We start from the raw sequence: 20,399 nt of genomic DNA on the forward strand, positions 1-20,399 counted from the left end.
GCAAAAGGGATGCTGTGGGAGCCCCCCGCCCCGGGTTAGGTCCAAAAGGCAACGCACCTGGCAAGCTGGGACACTCGCTGCTGGAGCCCTGAGGTGCCATGGAAGAAGGCCGGCTTTCCTGAGGGGCCTCCAGAACATTCCATTTCCAGCCATCGGGGAACCAAGCCGAGCCACTCCCACCATGCCCTGACCAAACTCTTAATTAATTAATTAATTAATTAATTTTAATAATAGTCTTTTTTAAAAAGATACATAAATCACAAAAAATGTTACATTAAAAAATTTCCCACATCCCCCACTTCCCACCCCCCCACTCCTCCCCAATCAACAACCTCTTTCGTCATTGTGGCCCGTTCGTCGCATTTGGTGAGTGCATTTTGGAGCACTGCTGCACTGCATGGATTATAGTTCACATTGTAGTTCATACTCTCCCCCAGTCCATTCAGTGGGTTATGGCAGGATATAGAATGTCCTGCATCTGTCCCTGCAATACCATTTAGGACAACCTAAGTCCCGAAAAATGCCCCCATATCGCATCTCTACTTGCCTCTCCCTGCCCTCAGCAACTACCTTGGCCACTTTCTCTGGATCAATGCTACAGTTTCTTCCGTTACTAGTCACAATAGCTCTATAGTAGAGTACCAGTAAGTGCGCTCTAATCCATATTTTTTCCCTCCCTGCTGAGGACCCTGGGTTGGTGGTGTCCACTCCACCTCTATTTCAAGAGGGGGCTTAGATCCCACATGCTGATGCCATCCAAACTCAACCTGCAGACGCCGTGAGCACACGTGGCTGCTTGGGATAATTCATTCACAGTGGAAGTAACTGGAACACTGGGAAGCATAGACTTTTAGACAGACATATTGCCACCCTGAATCGAGTCAGCATTTTTTTTTTTTTAGATTTATTTATTTCTCTCCCCTCCCCGCCAGTTGTTTGCTCTCTGTGCCCATTCTGTGTGTTCTTCTCTGTGTGCTTGTATTCTTGTCAGTGGCACCGGGAATCTTTCTCTTTTTATTGCATCATATTGCTGCGTCAGCTCTCCGTGTGTGCAGCGCCACTCCTGGGCAGGCTGCACTTTCTTTCGCACTGGGCGGCTCTCCTTACGGGGCGCACTCCTTGCACATGGGGCTCCCCTATGCGGGGGACACCCCTGCGTGGCACGGCACTCCTTGGGCGCATCAGCACTGCACGTGAACCAGCTCATCACATGGGTCAGGAAGCCCTGGGTTTGACCCCTGGACCTCCCATGTGGTAGGTGGACACTCTATCTGTTAGACCAAATCCGTTTCCCATATAAATATATATATTTATATTGCATCCAATTGGGACTCTGGCCGGAGATGGGCCAGGTATGTCGGTGTGTCCCCCGGTTTGGTGAGCTTATATCTATAGTAAAAATAGCATAAAGGATTATGATGCAGTAGTTGGACCCCTGTTTGTAGACAATCCTTTGCCTATTTTATATTTCCCAATTATTAACAAAAATTTAATAAAATTAATGAATATATGTATGTCTGTGTATTGCTTTCTTATGCTTTAGTTATTACATCAATCTCTCTCTCTCTCTCTCTCTCTCTCTCTATATATATATATATATATATAGCGAGCATTAGCAAAGCATTTTATCTGGCAGAACACATGTGACAGGAAGCCATGGACCAAGGCTGCTGGTGGCCAGCCTCAGAACGTCACGGTCTTTGGGGGGAAAGCATTGCTTTGCTGACACCTTGGTTCTGGACTTTTCCTAGCCTCAAAACCGAGATCCAACACGTCTCCTTCTTTTTAAGCTAACCCATTATATGGCATTCGTTTTAGCAGCCAGGAAACTAAGGCAACAGGTGACCCGATGGATGAATGGACAGTGCTGGACTGAGCGGCAGGAGGAAGCACAGCGAGGGAGGTGGGCGCAGCCACCGACACACGAGACCCCTTCAGACCGTTTATTAGTGTTCCGGGAGGTCCCTGCTCTCAGTGTTCCCGAGGGCTGTGGCCCAGGGGTGACCTCAGATCTGGACATAGGACAAGGTGACATCACCGTGGATCTCCACCATGTCCACCTTCTGGAAGGCCTTGAGGCGATGGGAGTAGTCGAAGAGGTGCTGGCCGTTGGCAAAGACCTTGAAGCGATCCAGGCCGCAGCGGATGGACAGCTGCGGGGAGGGGGCGTGAGCGCGGCCGCAGGAGGCTGGGGGCGAGGGGGAAGGCGCTGGGACTCACCTCGAAGAACTGCCCGGGGCCAAACGGGTTGTGGGGCAGACTCCTCTCCTCGCGCCCCCACGAGCCGCCCAGGTGGCTGTTGCGCACCACGGCGCCCTCGTCCACGCGCGGGTTGATGTGCAGGGCCACGTCCCCCGAGGCGTTCTCCTTGAGGTTGATGGTGAATCTGGGCCGGAGGGGGAGCCGGGAGTCAGGCGGGGGCGCAGCTCCGGGCTCCCCAGGGGGGGGGCGGCTGGACTCCGGGGCTGGGCGGAAGGGGGAGCCGGGAGTGAGGCCGGGGCGCAGCTCCGGGCTCCCCAGGGGGGGGGCGGCTGGACTCCGGGGCTGGGCGGGAGGGGGAGCCGGGGGTGAGGCCGGGGTGCAGCTCCGGGCTCCCCGGGGGGGGGGGGGCTGGACTCCCGGGGCCGAGCGAGGAGAGGCCTGGGGTCCCTGAGGGAGGAGGGGCTGGGGGCTCCCCGCAGCCCCGGGTCTGCACCTCTTGGCTGAAGGGAGCACGTAGCCCTTGACGATGATGGTTCTTCGGGCTGTGAGCCCGCCTTGCAGTCTCCCCACGAACGGCACCGGCTGTCGAGGAGAACACAGCGACCCGTCTTGCACGGGATCCCCGCTGCCCGCGGGCAGGGTCCCCTTCTCCAGTCCCCCCCCCTCTCCCCGCCCCACGCATCTCCCGCCCTCGGGCTCCCCCACGGATGGGGCCCTCCACGGAGCCGTCCTCCCCGCAGCCCGCTCTACCGGGTTGAAGACTGGGGGTCCCTCCATGCTCTGTGAAGGATGAAAATAGAGCTGTTACTCCGCAGGCGTCAACAGTCGCCGCCCACGAAGCCCACGCTGGTACTCCGCTGGGTGCCGCGTTAGTGCAACGCGGGGTCTGACCCTCGACTCCCCGCCCCGGCTCTCACCCTCCACCCCAGACGCCCACGCGACCTCCCACTCACCGGCAGGCTGCTTGGCTGCTGAAAGCTCTGTCCAGGACCCTACACATAGGATGGAAGGTGGGCAAGCTGAGGGGGGCTGGGTCCCCGGGCTGGCCCAGGACCCCTTCAGCCACCCAGCACCCACCCCCTCAGGAGAAAACCCGCCACGCGCCAGCAGGCACTTACTGGGTATGCAGGAGTCCCCAAGGGTCTCTGTGGGCACAGAAAGGAGAGGAGGTGATGAGGCGGAGACCCCAAATTGGAGACTGAAGCTCACCCCGGGGAGCCCCCACCACTGTGCAAGGGAACTGCCGGGTCAAGGGGCACCCAGATGGCCGCTGGATGGAAAGGGACTCGCCAATGCGGCGTCAGCCTCCAGGCCCCTCAAGGACAGCACCTGCTAATTCTAGCACCCATCCGTCCCCCGTCATCCCCCCATGCAGGGCCCACGTTCGCCCCTCTCCGCCCCCCACAATCCGGAAGCCTCGTGGTCTGGCCGAGTCCTCGCACCTCCCACACACCACACCTGCTCCCCTCGTCCCTGCCCACCACCTGCCCCTACTCTACCGTCTTGCCTCTGGGGGGTCCCGCCGCTGGGGGGCCCTTGGACCAGCCCAGTAGGCTCCTCCTATCTCTCTCTCTCTCTCATCTCTCCCTTATCTCTCTGTCTCTTCCACTTTTTTGGCCGAAACAATTTTCTCCTTCCCAGTTAGCATTTATTATTATGTACCATATATACAACCAAAATTTTCTCTTTTAACCACTTTCAAGTACACAGTTCAGGAGTGTAAATTATATTCACAATGTTCTGCCATCACCACCATCCATTGCCAAAGCTTTTCCATCCACCCGTTAAGCATTAACTCCCCATTCCACACCTCCATCCCTGCCCTGGTTGCCTATAAACTACTATCTGCCTCTACGAATTTGCATCTTCTAGTTATTTCACATGAGTGAGACCATACAGTAGCTGTCCTTTGCTGTGTGGCTTATTTCACTCCACATGTCTTCAAGGTTCGTCCATGTTGTTGCATGTACCAGGACTCCACTCCTTTTCAGGGCTGCGTAATATTCCACTGTGGGTACAGACCCCATTTTGTTTACCCTTTCATCTGCTGATGGGCGTCTGGGTTGCTTCCACTTTCAGCAATTATGAGTAATGTTGTGATGAACGTCGATATGCAATTATCCGTTCCAGTTCCTGCTTTTAGTTCTCTGGGGTGTACACTGAAGAGTGGGCTGGCCGGCTCCTCTGCTAAGTCTACATTTAATTGTCTTCCAAACAGTTGCTCCATTTTACCTTCCCACCAGCAATGCACGAGGGTTCTGGGTAACCTGTGAGCACTCGCACGCTCGCTCCCTCTTGCTCCTCTTCCTTCTTTCTAGTTAACTCCTTTCTGCCTTGATTTCTATTTTAAGCCAGCTATTTAGAGGGGCCTTTAAACTAGCCTGAGGGTGGCTCTTCCTTTGAAAGTGTATGGAGGAAACTTGCTACAAAGACTCACACTGCCTGATGCCTACACTGCAAGTCTTTTAATCAGGGAGGGAGAGGAGCGAGGAGGTCAGGAGCACAGGTTTGGGTGAGTGGCTTCGGCCCTCTGTGCCTCGGTTGCCACGTCTGTGAAATGAGCCGATGGCACCAGGCGCTGGGAGGTGTCCACACCCGTAGCTGGTGCATGCCTCTGTGAGCCTCTGTGCCGGTGGTGTTTCTTGGTGCCTTTCTCTACCCCGCTCCCCTACCTCCCCACAGGAGCCTGAACAGAGACTTGCAGCAGTTTCCCTTTCTTTGAAGTTTTATCATATGTTTCTAGAGCCCTGAACTATGTACTGTGCTTCTCTGATTTTACAATCTACAAACTTCCTTTCTTACCTCAATAATCTATCGCTCAGAGCCAGCCCTGCTGTTGTGTGCAGGGGTGAAACTGGTTCTCGCCTTTGGGTGACCGACACCCGGCATTTCCCCATGCTCCAGCGGGAGAACATTCCGGCAACTTGGAGTTGGGGCTTTTACCTGTGCTGGTGGCTGTGCGCCCCCCCTGGAGCTCCCGGGGTGGAGCTCCCCGGCGGCCGGGCACGTGCGTGTTCAGCTTTCAGCTGCCAGCTCTCGGCGAGGGGGGACTGCGGCAAGGACACCCCGGCAGCCGGGGCTGGCAACGCTGGCCGTGCCGCAGCCTCACAACACTGGCACTGGGTGCCACCTTCCTCCTCGCTCCCCTGGTGGGCCTGGTGTCTCCCTGTACTTCTAACTGCATTTCCAGGACACTAACAACATGGAGCACTTTCTCATGAGCCTGCTGGCTCTTCCGGTATTCTTCAGGCTTCCTTGTCCTCCAGTGGCTGACTCAGTTTACACACCTCCTCCTCCTGCTCCAGGAAGCCCTCCCTGACCCCGTGAAGAGGACAGGCCCCGTGCCTCCCCGGTCCCGGCCATCACGGTGATGTCCCGTCTTCCCAGTGGCCTCGCTGGGTCACCGCTGGGCCCCCACCTCACCCAGCCGAAGCCCAGCACAGCCCAGATGCTCAGGACGTGGAGGCCTGCGGGACTGGATGGAGGCAGGAGGGAAGCACGGCAGGGAGGGGCACTGCCCACCTGGCTGGGGGGACGCTGGCCTCCAATGATGTTGATGGACTGCAGCTCCAGGTCCCCGCCCACTTGCAGGTGGGTGACCATCTGCAGGGGAAGCCGGTGCCCAAACTCATAGAATGGATTTCCATTGATCACCACCTGGAGGGCACGAGAGGGCAGAGGTCAGCCCCCCCGCACCTTGGGAAGGTAGAAAAAGGAAGCAGGGAGCTGGAATCTCAAAGTCCAACTTGGGATCAAAAATCTTGGGGGTGAGCCGGGTTAGCCTCAGAGTCAGGAACCGTGGGGGTGCACCATTCAGAGGTCAAACCGGGGTCAAACAGGGGACCGGAGAGAATAGGGAACCTAGTCTGGGGACAGAGAGGAGATGAGAACCAAGTCTGAGCGTTGAGTTGGGTTTGAGTTTGCGCTCCAACGTGTGCTGGCTGTGTGGCCTCAGGTCAGTCACTGCCCCTCTCTGAGCCTGAGTTTCCTCGTCAGTGCTGGGATTGATGGGAAATCTCGGGGTGAGCCTGGACCTCGTTACGGCTCAGCCTACTTTAAAGCCGTCATGGCAGTTTCTACTCAGAGCGCTTGGCAGAGGCGTGCGTGGAAGCCGCACAGGACAGCGCCTCCTCCGGGGGGCCTTTGCGTGGTGATATCAGGGGACTCTCTTGGCAGCTCTGGGAGGCAGGACCTGGGGTTGGCTCCATGGTAAAGAAAGTCAAGACGCTGGTGTGGTGTTCCCGGAGGGAGGGGCAGAGGCCAGCCTCGAACCACTGCTCTCGGGCACCAAACCGCACGACGAGGTTAGAAAGGCGGCGGCCCCTGAGCGAGAGAAAGCCCAGGCCTGGTCGCCAACCCGGCGACTGCCCTCCGGGAGCCGCTGTCCGGGCTCTCCACGCGGCTTTGTGCAGCGTTAGTCACGGGGAGCTGGGGGTGGAGGTGGGGGGCCAACTGAGGGGCGATGGGCCCTGGGAAGCAGTTGACAACTTTCAGGGCCCATGATAGACATGGGTTCATTGGACTCCCCTCTTGCTCTGCGTGTGTTCAGAGTCCTTTATAAGAAATAGCAAAAATACATCTTTTGCAAGAACACAAAGGAAAAAACAGGTATGTGTGACACATATTCGAATGCTTTCAGAGGTAGAGGAATGGGAATGAGGAAGAGATAAAAAGGAAAAGTTTTGGAAATGGATGTGGCTCAAGCAGTTGAGAGCCCACCTCCCACGGGGAGGTCCTGGGTTCGATTCCTGCTGCCTCCTAAAAAAGATACACAGACAACGAGCAGACAATGAGCACAAGCGAGCAAAGAAACGACGAGCAAAAACAACAAGCAAGGAGGTGAGAGACTCATTTTAGAGGGTGTGGAAAAACAAGGAAAAATGTTAATAGGCAGGAAAGAAGGAAAAGAAAAAAGTGAGGAGGGAAGAAGGAAGGGAGGAAGGGAGGGAGGAAATAGAGGGAAGGAAGGAAGGAAGGAGGGAAAGAAGGAAGGAAGGAGGGAAGGAAGGAAGGAGGGAATGGGGGAAGGAGGGAGGCAGGGAGGGACAGGGAAGGGAGGACAGAAAGAAGGAAGGAAATAAGGAGAGAAAGGAGGAAATAGGAACCAAAGAAGGAAGGAAGGAGGTAAAGGCGGCGGGGTGGGAGGGCGTGGGGGGGCCTGCCCCCGCACCTTGTAGTGCTCGGCCATGACCATGACCACCAGCTCGAAGGGGGCGCCCTTGCGGAAGGGCATGCTCCTTTTCTTCTCCTCGCTGCCCCACCGGCCGGCCTGCTGCGAGTTGAAGACCACCTTGTCCCAGCCGTCGAAGCGGGGGTTGAAGTGGAAGGCGATGTCCGCCTCTGGGCCCTGGCCCACCGCCAGGTTGACGTAGAACCTGGCGGGACACCGAGGCTGAAGGGCCCGCGCTCCCGGACCCGCCTCCCTGCGGGTGGACACCCTGGGAAGCCCTCTCCATCCCGCCCGCCCCAGGGCTCCGGGACTCGGATCTGAGGGGCGACCCTGGCACTGTGGACCCGAGAGGAGGGGGAGGCGTGCCCAGGAGTGCCGGGAGGCAGCCCCCACCCCTCCTCCCCTCCTCTCCCCATCTTCAGCTGCGACTTGTGTTGCTGCTGCTGCCTTCCGCGGGCTAACCACTGGCGGCCGCTGTCCTAAGCGCTTTCCATCTCTCAGCTCATTCCGGGTCTCCCTGCTCCTGCCCTGCCTCCCGACCTCATCTCTGTAGCAGCCTCCTGGAGGTTATGCCACGCCTGCCCCAGGGCCTTTGCACTGGCTGTTCCTGCTGCCTGGAAAGCTCCATCCTTCACTTCCGTCAGGACTTTGTTGAAACGTTCCCTCCCCAGGGACGCCTCCTCACCACCCATCCTCCTCAACCCCCTTCCCTACTTATTTTTCTCCACAGCACTCTCACCATCTGATATGTTACATACTTGACTTATTTTTTTATCTGTCTCCCCTACTGGGATGGCAGCTCCATGAGGGTAGGGGATCTTTGTCTGTCCTTGTCACTGCTCTATCCTCAGTGCCTACGCACAGTGTGTGCTTGATGAATAAATAAATAATGGTCCTATGAGGTCAGTTCAATTATCACCATTTTAAGACTATTAAAAAAATAGACTTACATAGCATTTACCTCAGGCTCGATCCTCAAGGCTTCATTGAATCCTTACAACAATCTCATTTTACAGATGAGAAACTAAAGCACAGAGAGGCAAAATAGCTTTCCCAGAGGCACACAGCTGATAAGTGGCAGAACTTGGATTTGAACTCGGGTGGCCCCGCTCTGAGCCAGTGATCTTAACTCACATTTTCACAGCCATCGGTTCCGATCCAGTGTTCAGCTGGGGCCGCCTCTCGTGGGGAGCCTTCCCTGACCCCTGATGATCTGACCACCCAGCCCCAGACTCCCCAGACCAGGGCTGGTCTTTGGCCAGGGGGTGGGGAGGCCCTGAGCCCCCTCCCCAACCAGGGCGGCGGAAGGGAAGAGGCGCCCGGCTGTGCACCTCCACTCCCAGCCTCGCCGGGCCGGAGGACTCTCACCTCTTCATGTGCTCACTGGCCACTCCTTGGATGTAAATGGACATGCCGAGGCTGAGGCCGCCGGGGATGGGCTGGTTGTAAGGCAGCGTCTGCAGGAGGGGCCGGGTGAGGCACTCGAAGGCCACCTGCCTGTTGCAGCCCTTACCCCTTGCCGAGGTGGCCACCCCACTCCCTTAAGCAGAGCGGAGGAAACGAAGGGGCGAGGGCACAGCGTGAAGAGTCAGGGTGGACGAAATAGGTCTGAGGGTCAGGGTGGGAGCAAACTGAGCCCAGGTCAGGCAAGGGGTGCCGAGGGTCAGGATGGGGGGAAATTGCTATGTATCTCACCGGGTTGTAGGTGGGCTGGTAGCCAGGTGCAGGGACATAGGCCATCTCGAGAGGCTGAGCGGGTGGCACGTCCTGGGGGAAGAGCTGCAGGAGTGGGGAATGGTGGCAGGTGGCAGGTGGCTTTTATACCCGAGGGTAAGGGAGTGGCTGGCAGGGCAGAGTCCTGGGATCCCAGGGGTGCCTCCTGTCCTCTGGCACCCCCTAGTCTCCCTTCTCTTCCCGGCCTCTTCAGGACCCAGGTCAGAGCCCCCTCCCAGGGACCTTCTGCAGAGAGGAAGTGATAGTGAACTTCAGCCCCGCCCGGGCCTTATCGGAGTCCATAAAACCCTGCCCAGACCTGTGTTGGCAGGCTGGGCAGGGCTGCAGGAGGGGCCGGGGCCAGCGGGCAGTGGTGACGACGGAAGCTGGGGGAACCGGAACTGGGAGCTCTCGACTTGTCCAGGAACTATGAAGGGCCTCACATTTATGGCGTACCCAATGCGTGTCTTTGCCAAGTACATCCGCTGTGTGCGCAGTGTGGTTAGAGCACTGACTCTGCAGCCAGGGGTTTTGTGTTCAACTCCTGTCTCTGCCACTTCCTGGATGGGTGATCTTGGGCGGGTGCCTTAATCTCAACTTGCCCACCTGTCCATCTGTGAAATGGGGATCAACCTCATAGGGTCCTTGTAAGGAATCAGAAAGTTAATTCATATCAAATGCTCAGAACAGGACTTGGCATATAGAAGGCCCTCAATTACTATTTGCCCACTTACCCTCTTCCCTCATTCCTGGAACATAAACCCAGGAAGGCAGGGTTAAATATGAAAACGAAAACCTGAAGCTTAAAGAAGCAAGGCCACTGGCCTGAGATTGGGAAGCAATGGACGGTGGCCAGACTTGAACCCAGGTCACACTCGGGCCGGATCCTGCCATGCAGGGTGGGCTTGCCAAGCCCGGGCAATGCCGGTCTCCACCCAGGAGCAGGCCGGGAGTCCATCGGTAGCTGTCCAGCCCAGAGGGAGCCAGGCAAGTGGGTGACCTTGGTGGGCGCCCTCCCTCCAGCTCCCAGTGGGTCCACACTGCGCACGCGGCCCCACCCCCGCCCTGAGCACTCCCGTGCTCCCGGGAGCCCCAGGCGCTCCCTTCCCCAGGAAGGTCACCAGGTTCTTTACAATTATTTATTGATTTTAGGGCGCAGGCAAGGCCTCATGCTTGAGGAGATCAGTGTCATAAACTTGTAAACTGGGAGACAGAAGCAGAAGGCACAGAGGCGACCATCTTCCAAATCTTCCCTCTCTACGTGGGGGCAGGAGGGGCGAGGCCGGACGCGGGGTCGCGCCTGAGCCACGCGGGCGCGCGGGCGCTCAGAGCTTGGAGAAGGCGATGCTGCTCAGGTTCTTCTTCTCCATCGCCGCCTGCACGGACTTGACGATGTCCTCGGTTTGCAGCATGCTCATATTCCAGGCCGTCTGCACAGGGAAGGCCGCGGTGGGGAGGGGGCAGGGCCGAGTGGGGTGGGGCCAATAGAAAACGGGGGGGGGGGGGGGGGGGGGGACGGGCGGGGGTAGCGGCCCACCAATCAGAGAACAAGGCACGCCGAGGGCCGCTGAGTCCTGATTGGTCGCTCTGGGAACAGAGCAGGGCTGTGATTGGTCGGAGAGAGAGGCTCACCATGAAATTGAGGCCATCGGCCACCGAGTGGTCCCGGGAGTAGAGCAGGTTGATCTTGGAGCCCTGCACCGCCACCGGGCTCTTGCTGGAAATCTCGGCCGCCAGGGCGAGGGCCGCATCGAGCATGGCCTCCTGGCTGGGGAACACCCGGCTGTGGACGAAAGGGAATTGGGCACCGGCGGGTCTGGGAAGGGTTCGCTCCCCCATCTCGTCCTCGCACCGCAGATGAAGAAGTAGCCAATGACAGTGCAAAGCCGAAGACCCGCGTGAAGCGGGCCAATCAGAGCAGGGTGCTGGTCTCCCGGGAAAGGAAGCCACCTGGAATCCGGGAAACAGGAAAGGAAGGGGCCCAGAGAGACCCGCCCAGGTCTGGCTGCCCCCTTCCCCCCCCCCCCCCCCCCCCCGGGGCACCTCCGCTCCCCGAACTCGGCTCCTACCTGACCAGGCCGCTGTCCTGGGCCTCGTCAGCCATCATCTTGCGAGCAGTGAAGACCAGCTCGTTGACCAGGCTGCAAGAGGGAAGGACGTGTCCAGGGAGCGCCGTTCACTCGGGTGCCGGGGGATGCCCCGCTTCGCCTCCCCCCACCTCCAGCCCTCCCCACCTCTGGTTCCCGATGATCCTGGGAAGCCGCTGCAGCGTTCCCACATCAGCCGCCAAGCCTATGTCCACCTCCTGGCGGGGAGCAATCGTGACAGTGTTTTATTTCTGCCCAGTCACCCCTCTTGCAATGAAATTTTGCATTTTCCACAGAAGTCCCACCCTGCCCCCATGCCAGCCTGGGTAGGCCAGCTGTACCCCAAACCCACCTCAGTGACTCCCCAGAACACCCCATTCCACTCACAGCAACCTACTTTGGCCCCTACAGATTCCTTCTGTTTGGAATAGGGCCCACCTTCCAACTCTCTCCCAGTTTTGAGGGGTCACCCCAGTCCATCTCCAGAGGGAGCCCTCCTTAGCAGTACCCACCTGACTCCTTTGCCACATCCATGGTTCCCAACCTCTGGCTCAGGCCCGCCTCACTCCCCCATCCCCAGACCTTTAGTCGCTCTGTCCTCATCCGACTACTGACTACCTACCCTTGACTTCCACCCGCAGCCAGGGCTGATTTTTTAAGGTTTGATTTTAACTACCTCTTCCAAGACATCCTCAGGGCTCAACCCCTGCCCCACCTTCAGCTTGTGCTTTCCCGGTCCTGCCACTAACCGTCCAACTCTCAGCAGATCTCTAGGTGGGCAAGGCCCCTTGGGAGCAGAAGCTCAGGGGAGGGTGGCTCACCTTCACCTGGAAGAAAGCATCCTGGGCACAGTACCGGATGTCACAGGCAGTGATGAGGTCCACGCCTGGGAGGAAGAAGCGGGATACAGTAAGAAACCACAAGGGCCACATCCCTCCTCCCTGGGCTGCATCCTGGGCCAAAATCGACGTAGTAATAGACCTGAGGCTGGAGGTCACTGGTTGAGGCAGGAGGGCAGCAGCCAATAGGCGCCCAGCCAGAGTGAGCGCCCTGGGTGGGGTGGCAGCTGCAGACTCACCTGCACCTATGCAGCCCCCGTGGATGGCAGCGATCACGGGCTTCGGGCACTGGAGGGGAAAAGGAAGGGAGGGTCAGGGCCGGCCCAGGAGAGGAAGACAGAGGGGATGCCTTGCCAGTACCCCAGAGTCACCTTCTCGATGACGCTGAAGGTCTCCTGGTATCTGGAGATGATGTCACGGAGGTACCAGCTCATGCGGGCCACGTCCTCACCCCGGGGCTGCATGATGTGTGAAGCCATGTCCATGAGATCGATACCTGGTGGGGAAGCACAAGGCGGCTTGCCTTGTCCCCCAGACCCCACCATTGCCCCAACCAAGGGTCAGAACCTGGCACAGCATGTTTGAGCCCCCAAACCACCACAGCGGAGAAAGCTGCCCACACAGAACTTATTGAGGGATGGGAGGCGGGGTGTGAAATAAAAATATAAATAAAAGCCAACATTTACTGAGTCGTTACTCAATCCTCACAAAAACCCTATGAGGTCGGTCTTATTAGCACCATTTTACAGAGGGGGTAAACGGAGGCAGGGTGCGGTAAAGCCACTTGCCCAAAGTCACACCAGCTTGTGAGTGGTGGGACTGGGAATTTGAACCCCGACCCATTCAGCAGGCTCTGGGCTCTCCGTGCTTTTCACCATAACGCCAGACGGCCTGGGGGGTTGAGGTTTGGGGCGGGAGCAATTGAGAGAATCGTGGTAATTCTTCCTGAGATGGGGAAAATCAGGGACAGAACAATTTCAAAAATGCCAAGTCTGACCTCTGCTTCCACCTCGTTCTCCAAAACCGCTGTTCTGGTCCTGGCTGCTATCCTCTCCCTGGGTCTCCCTGCTCCCATCCCTGTTTCCAAAGATGGATCCCCAAATGTGGCTGGGGGCACCTTGTGAACTCTGGAGGCGGATCACACCCCTTTCTTCCCTCCCATCCCACTTAGAGTGGAATGCAAGGTTCTTGCCCTTTCCAGCTTCCTTCCTAACTCTCCACCCCTTGGGCACACTGGCCTCCAGCAGCTGTCCTGGCAGCAGGACTCGTTCCTCTGGGCCTCTGCCTCCAACAGTCCTTCCCCCTTAGATGGTCACAAGACTGACGCCACTGTGCTTCGCTCAGGCCACAGCTCCAAGGTCGCCACCTGCCCTGGCCACCCCAGCTAATTAGCAGCCTGCCGATCTCTTTTCTCGGCCTTATCCCCTCTAATTCACGTCTTATCATATATTTATTGACCCACTTCAGTGCCCATCTCCCTTTCTAGGGTGTGAGCTCCTTTTTTTGTCCACTGCAGCACCTTCACTGCCTGGGACAGGGGATGGCACATAGTAGGTGCTCAAAATGCAAAAACTACAGACAATAGGGAAACGGACTTTGGCCCAGTGGTTAGGGCGTCCGTCTACCATATGGGAGGTCCGCGGTTCAAACCCCGGGCCTCCTTGACCCATGTGGAGCTGGCCATGCGCAGCGCTGATGCGCGCAAGGAGTGCCGTGCCACGCAAGGGTGTCCCCCGCGTGGGGGAGCCCCACGCGCAAGGAGTGCGCCCGTGAGGAAAGCCGCCCAGCGTGAAAAGAAAGAGCAGCCTGCCCAGGAATGGCGCCGCCCACACTTCCCGTTCGGCTGACGACAACAGAAGCGGACAAAGAAACAAGACGCAGCAAATAGACACCAAGAAGAGACAACCGGGGGAGGGGGGGGAATTAAATAAATAAATAAATCTTTAAAAAAAAAAAAAAAAAAAAAAAACTACAGACAATAATTCTTGCCCTGGTGGAACCCTCCCATGGGAGAGACAGACAAATGAGTAAGAAAATCTACTTTGACAGGTGGCGATAAATGATGAAAATTAAAGGAGGGCAGGGGAACGGAGTGCGTGTGCGCGTGCCCTGAGGGCTGCTGCGGTTTAAACGGCAGTGCGTGTGGGGGGAAGATCAGGGACCATCTCACTAAAAAGTGGCGTCTGAATAGTGTCCTGGAGGAGGAGAGGGAGGGAGCCAAATATCCGGGAGAAGCCAGTGCAAAGGCCCTGTGGTAGGACTGTGCCTGGACTGTGTGAGGACCAGCAGGGAGGCCATTACTGCTGAAGTGTGGTGAGCAAGGGGGAGTGTGGGAAGAGCCAAGGTCAGAAAGTGATGGGCAGATCGTCTTGTGGGCCACAGGTAGGACCCTGGCTTCTCCTCTGAGGGAGACAGTACCTCGGGAGGGTTCTGAGCAGAATAATCCTTCACTTTCGTCCTTCTGGCATTAATCATTCTCATCCCCTTGCCTGTCCTCTGAACAGTGCCATTTGATAAACCCTGAAAAGCTGCTCGCACATTTGGCAACACTAGCGACCATTTGAGGCTCTGCTGCCTTCGCTGCCCAGCTTGGTTAATAAGCGAGGCAGCAGGAGTATTGGCCCAGGTAGAGCTGGATTTGGGCAGGCTGAGAGCACGTGCGACAGGACGCCCCCCGTGTGACCTTGGCCTGCATTCTCTGAGCCTTGGGTTGCTTTGTCTCTGGAAAATGAGGATTAAGTCCTCTGGAGAGTTGCAGGAGCAGAAAAGACTCAAGGAAACCAGGCTCCAGAGGCACCTCTCATGGTGCTTGGCAGGGAATGGCATCACAAGCGATAATATCATCTGCTCTTTTTCAGTGGAGGTCAGAACCATCTGGATCAGCCAGCTGGCATGTGCTGGGCCCACATTTCTGCGAAGCAGGTGTGATTCAACAGATGCTGACTCTTACACAAGCCCCTGGCACCCTGTGACACCTCCTCCCACCAGCTTCTCTGGTTTCCCTGCCCTACTTGGCCCAGCATTCACTGGCATTTGCAGCCACTCCCCCCTCCCCCCACATTCTGGAACAAGTTGTCTCCTTCAAAAGTAAGAACTGATCATTGCAGAGAAGTCCCTTATCTTGGTTGCGTGACTTTCTACAGCTGCAAACCTCTAATTTCCAAATATTGTTCTTAATCATAACCAAGCTATTCCTAATCATAAATTAGAACAGCAACATTAATAAACCAGGTACTATGCTCCAGGCCTCAAAGGGTTACACATATTAGCTATTTAATGCTCACAGAGACTCAGTGAGGCAGGTGCTAAGACTGTTTCCATTTTTTTCAGTTGAGAAAACAGCAGATGAAGGGTCAGAGGTGTGCAGGTGGCAGAGGTGGGAGGTAGGTGGCTGTCTTGAGTCCAGAGCCCTTGATTACAACCAGCATGCTGTGCTGGATACCTGGGTGACAGCTGCTTAGTGATTAGGAGTAAGGACTCCGTAGCCAAGCAGCCCACGTTCAAACCCTAGCTCTGCCACTAAGTGATATGCGACATGAGCAAGTTTCTTTCAAGAGAGGAAGACCTCAGTTTCCTCATCTATAAAATGGGAATGCCAATAGAACCTGTCTCATAGAGTTGTAGTGAGAATTAATTTGTCAATGTGTATAAAGTGCTTAGAATAGAACACAGGACATAGAAGGAAATAGATTCTTTACTACGTGTCTTCCCCACTGAGGGGGCAGCTCCATGAGGTAGGGCCAAAGCCTGTATCAGTCATCACTGCATCCCCAGAACGGGGCAGGGGCCCAGGAAGAAGTGAGTGAACGTAATGGGTCACTTCTGGTACGGTCTTAACCGAGCCATCCTCCTGCAGAAAACTAGGACTCTGGCTGGGCAAGATACAAACAAAAACAAACCCCAAAAAACCACAACTACCTAGAACACTAGGCAGAGTCAAGGAGTCAACATTTGGAAGAAGGGACTAGCACAAACTGAATTACCTAATTTTAAAACTTTTAGCCTGAAAGCAGGCTGAACTTGTGCCTGAGGAACCAGAGGACAGAGTTCAAGGTGATCAAAGCCACTAGAAAGTGAGGAAATCCCAGAAGGAAGAGCGCTAGAGTGGAGAGTCCAAAATTCTGTTTATCAACTATGCCCAAATCTCTGGCTGACTCAAGAACCATATATATATATATATATAGCCCAGCAAAAGATTAAATAACCAAACTGAGATTGACGCTACGACCCAAGAAACAGTTTATACTCAATTCCAACCAAGCTAACTGCTGGCTAACACTGGACTTTCAGTTACTCTTTGGAAGTATATAGCAGAATTGACAGTCCCCACATCATATTCCCAACATGGAGGATACAACCTCAGATTACTCATAATACAAAGAAATAGGAGAATGAGACCCATTTTCAAGAGAAAAGGCAATAAATAGGGATAGATCCTAAAATGCCAGATTTTGGAATTAAGAGGCTGGGATTTTAAAGCAGTCATTATAACTATGCTCAGTGATGCAAAGAAAAACACGTTCATGATAAATAGAAAGATATGAAATTTCAGTAGAGAAATGTTGGAAATTTGAAAATGAAAAATACAATATCTGAAATTAAAAATAAAAATGGCTCCTGTGGAAAGCCATGCGGCATCTGTGAGCCCGCGGGGCCCCTGGCCTGGGCCTGCGGCCCATCAGCAATGGACCTGTTTGCCTGCAGAGGGTCCCTGAGGACTTTCCGTAAGCACCAGGCAGTGTCTGAAGGCCAGCTACAGGGCAGGGGGCCTGAGCTGCCAGCGGCAGTCAAACTGCCGGGCGAGAAGGAGCAGAAACTGTCGGAGACAGAGAGCCTGCTACGTGATGAGAATGAAAACCTAAGGAAAGTCGCAGAGAATGAAATAACTTCGTGTCAAACAGAAATAACTCGGTTGAAGCGTCAGATTTTCTTACCTTTCGTTCCGTCAGGAGAAGCAGATGGAAATGTTTACTTCTGGGATATTTGATATGTATCAGCGATATACTGCATTTAAAAGGTGCCACTTTGAGAACTTGGAGTATATTCAAAGTAAAATAGGTGGCCTTAGGTATGCATCTGCCAGCACTGGGGGTTCAGAAGCCTATAAGCACATACAATTTGAAGGAGGTGCGCACAGAGCAGAAAGGATGCCAAAGACAGAGAAGCAAGGCCACATCCGGACGAGCCCCATGACTGCAGCAATACAGCCCCAGCCTCCTCAAAGTAATCTGGTGAAGAATCATGAAGATTTGAGATTCGCTACTCAGCAAGCCAGTGGAGCTGGTGGGCAGCATGTGAATACCACACATAGCGCACCCACAGGGTTCACCTGCCAACAGGGATTGTCTCTGAATGCCATCAAGAGAGATCTCAGCTGAGGGGGGCGGACTTGGCCCAGTGGTTAGGGCGTCCGTCTACCACATGGAAGGTCCATGGTTCAAACGCCGGGCCTCCCTGACCCATGTGCAGCTGGCCCACGTGCAGTGCTGATGCGTGCAAGGAGTGCCCTGCCACGCAGGGGTGTCCCCCGTGTAGGGGAGCCCCACGCGTGAGGAGTGCACCCTGTAAGGACAGCCGCCCAGTGCGAAAGAAAGCACAGCCTGCCCAAGAATGGGGTCGCCCACACGGAGAGCTGACACACCAAGATAACGCACCAAAAAGAAACACCGATTCCCGTGCTGCTGATAACAACAGAAGCAGACAAAGAAGATGCGGCAAATAGACACTCAGAACAGACAACCGCGGCGGGTGGGCTGGGGGGGGGGGGCGGAGAGAAATAAATAAATAAGTAAATCTTTAAAAAAAAAAGAGAGAGAGAGATCTCATCTGAGAAATAGATACATCTGGCTGTGAAAAAGTTCCGCAAAACTTTATAGCATACACCTAGAAGAAACAAGTACAAGATACAAAGCTAGAAAGATTCAGGCTGGTACTGAAAGAAGAGCAGGGAAAAATTAAGGACATATAATTTTCCACAGATCACAAAATAAATAAGGCACTGCATGGTCTTAAAACTTATGCAAGGAGAGTACCTATTAGATGCGCTTATACTGTCATTGAAGGACTATGCTGACAATGACTCTGTAGTAGAAAATATTTCTAAAAAAAATTGAAGCCTTTTATAGCTTATGAAAAGATAACAAATCACATTGTTCTGTGTAAATACAAATATTCTCTTGAAAAACTTGGGTTAACACATCTGGAAATAATATGCATATTCTTGAGACAATTTCTATAAATTTCTCAATATATTGGTAAAAAACACAAGATTAAAAGAAAATGACTGGAGGGGCTTAACAGTAGAAAACACAGAGGAAAGGGCCAGTGAATCTGATCAATGGAACTCTGAAGAAGAAACATGTGGAACAATCTAAGATCTAACATACATGTAATTGGAAATCAATGAATGTGTTGAATAACTACAAGAAATCATGCTATTATTATTACACACTTTACAGAAACCAAGACTCTTAAGAGTTTAAGCTTGTCCATAGGTCCAGGATGGAAACTCAGCAGACTTCAGAGCCATGTAGTGTTGGGTTAATTTCTGTATTTGAATGTTTTATATTAGGCCTTTCAAAAACCATGATAAAAGTGGCAGTTAGAAGCTGCTTTAAACCCCAGTTAAGGCGTTCTGCTCTATTCTTAGAAGCAGAGACTGGAGAGGTGGATGTGAAGCCCAGTACCTGAAGTGAACATTTTTCCTGCACCAGAGATCACCACCACACGACAGTCAGAGTCTTGCGCAATCTTGTTGAAACACTCCACCATCTCTCTGTGGAGGAACAAGGAATGAAGGCCTGTGTCTGGGGTGGGACCCTCTGCCTTCCCTGTTTATCCCCCTGCCTCCCACTGTATCCCTGCCTAGTCCCTCAGCCCCCGCCTCCTCCTGCAGGCAGGCCTCCAGGATGTGCAGGCTGGACCTCCAGAAGGCCTTGTTCATGGCATTCCTCTTCTCAGGCCGGTTTAACTGCACATGCAGAATGTGTTTCTGGGCAGAAGTCACCCGAAGAGACTCATAATTGTACTCTGGGGTCTTGCTAGGGGATGTTCCAGAGGCCTCATGTTGTGCAGAAGAGCCCATGGGGTGAAGGCTAAGGCAGAGGCTCGGGTAAGTGGGGGCCAAAAGTCCTGGGGCGAGAAAAGAAGGAAGAACATTTGATGACTCCAGATGGAGGGACAAAGACCTTCTCTTCATGTGAAACTGGGGTGCACTGATCCTCCAAGCACAGCAGACTGGTACACTGACTTTCCAGTGACCCAGACTGGCGACACTGCACCTTCAAAACTAGAGGGAACACACGTGAGTGACTCCAGATTGAAGAATACAGGTCTCCCAGCGATCTTCATTTGGCGGGAAACAGCCTTCCAGATTAAGGACGCCCTCCTCTGCGGCCTCACCCTGAGGACGCCTCAGAGCCGAGATCGTGGGACTGACCCTCGCCTGGGAACACTGAGCCAACAGCGATTTCACATTGGAAGACACGGGCCCACAAACACGGGGAGGCCTTCAGACAGGGACTCGGCCCCTGAGATCCGGGATGGCGCTCCCCGTCCTACCGGTATCATGAGAGCATGACATTCGCGCCGAGCCCTCCCTCGTCAGGGGGTTACTCACGCCGCAAGAGCTGGCCCCGGAACCCGCAAGAAGCCATCGTCACCCTCGCAACTGCGCGGCTTGTGTAACGCGAACAGGGGAAGCAGGGGGGCGGGCACCGTGTTGGGGGAGGGCGTCAAAGCCATAGGCTGCCGCGCGACGACGCCCTTCTGCCCGCCATCTTCACTAAGGGCAACCGGAAACGGCGCTCCTGGTTCCGCCCCCGCGGGGGCTTTGCGCAATTGCTGGGCTGTGTGGAGATTTAGGAAGGGCATTGGCGCCGTGTTGGACCTCGCTGTACAAAGTTCACCACAGCGTTTTTTTTTTAACAGCCGACACGGGCAAGTATGTAATCTGTATTCGGTGTTACTTACAAAGAGTATGTTCAGCACTGCATGACGAGCACTGATTGTACCATCCCCTGAGCCAAATGCGGTATATACCTAACACTTGAGTTATCTCACCACGAGAGGTCTCAGCGCCACGACATGGTATTATTTTCCCTTGTACACCGAGGAAACGGCGCGGGGGCGGGGGAGCGGGTAGCATAAGGCTACTACTAGTTCAAGGTCCCTGGGCTTCAGAAATACTAAAGGCAGAGATTAATGTGGCTTGAAAATCCATGGTCTTACAATACCTAAATAACTACCAGACTACCCATCAAATTAACTAACAAAGGAAAACCCTGTGACTACTATGCATAGATTGCCAAGATGTAAGAGAAAATTAAAATGGACATCATTTGGTTTTAAAAATAAATGGTTGTACATGGCCGCAAGTGCACAGAGTAA

The 20,399-nt window shown here is 54.7% G+C and overlaps 2 protein-coding genes and 1 pseudogene across 3 annotated transcripts; 1 reads left to right on the forward strand and 2 right to left on the reverse strand.

The window, feature by feature from the left end:
• Positions 1-887: 887 nt before the first annotated feature.
• LGALS4 (galectin 4) lies at positions 888-10,120 on the reverse strand. Of its 2 annotated transcripts, none has more exons than XM_058280206.1 (11): positions 9,542-10,120; positions 9,068-9,151; positions 8,741-8,829; positions 7,373-7,577; positions 5,725-5,859; positions 3,321-3,347; positions 3,156-3,194; positions 2,953-2,982; positions 2,696-2,784; positions 2,221-2,386; positions 888-2,153 (listed from the first exon to the last, which is right to left on the reverse strand). In XM_058280206.1, exons 2-11 carry the CDS (start codon positions 9,110-9,112, stop codon positions 2,007-2,009), a joined length of 972 nt encoding a protein of 323 aa, XP_058136189.1. In that variant the 5' UTR covers positions 9,113-9,151; positions 9,542-10,120; the 3' UTR covers positions 888-2,006. The 2 variants fall into 2 exon arrangements, with proteins under 2 accessions (XP_058136189.1, XP_058136190.1); XM_058280207.2 differs by having other exon boundaries at positions 8,323-8,829; positions 9,542-9,699.
• A 90-nt stretch (positions 10,121-10,210) lies between these two features.
• On the reverse strand, positions 10,211-19,795 carry ECH1 (enoyl-CoA hydratase 1). The gene is made up of 10 exons (XM_058280205.2): positions 19,630-19,795; positions 18,935-19,142; positions 18,698-18,786; positions 12,383-12,507; positions 12,251-12,299; positions 11,994-12,058; positions 11,320-11,390; positions 11,155-11,226; positions 10,718-10,868; positions 10,211-10,515 (listed from the first exon to the last, which is right to left on the reverse strand). The coding sequence occupies exons 1-10, from the start codon at positions 19,664-19,666 to the stop codon at positions 10,411-10,413; spliced, it is 972 nt and encodes a 323-aa protein (XP_058136188.1). The 5' UTR covers positions 19,667-19,795; the 3' UTR covers positions 10,211-10,410.
• On the forward strand, positions 16,696-18,687 carry LOC139436917 (peptide chain release factor 1-like, mitochondrial pseudogene; annotated as a pseudogene).
• Positions 19,796-20,399: the final 604 nt, after the last annotated feature.

This window comes from Dasypus novemcinctus, chromosome 18 (genome assembly GCF_030445035.2).
Source record: "Dasypus novemcinctus isolate mDasNov1 chromosome 18, mDasNov1.1.hap2, whole genome shotgun sequence".
Classification (NCBI taxonomy): Eukaryota; Metazoa; Chordata; class Mammalia; order Cingulata; family Dasypodidae; genus Dasypus; species Dasypus novemcinctus.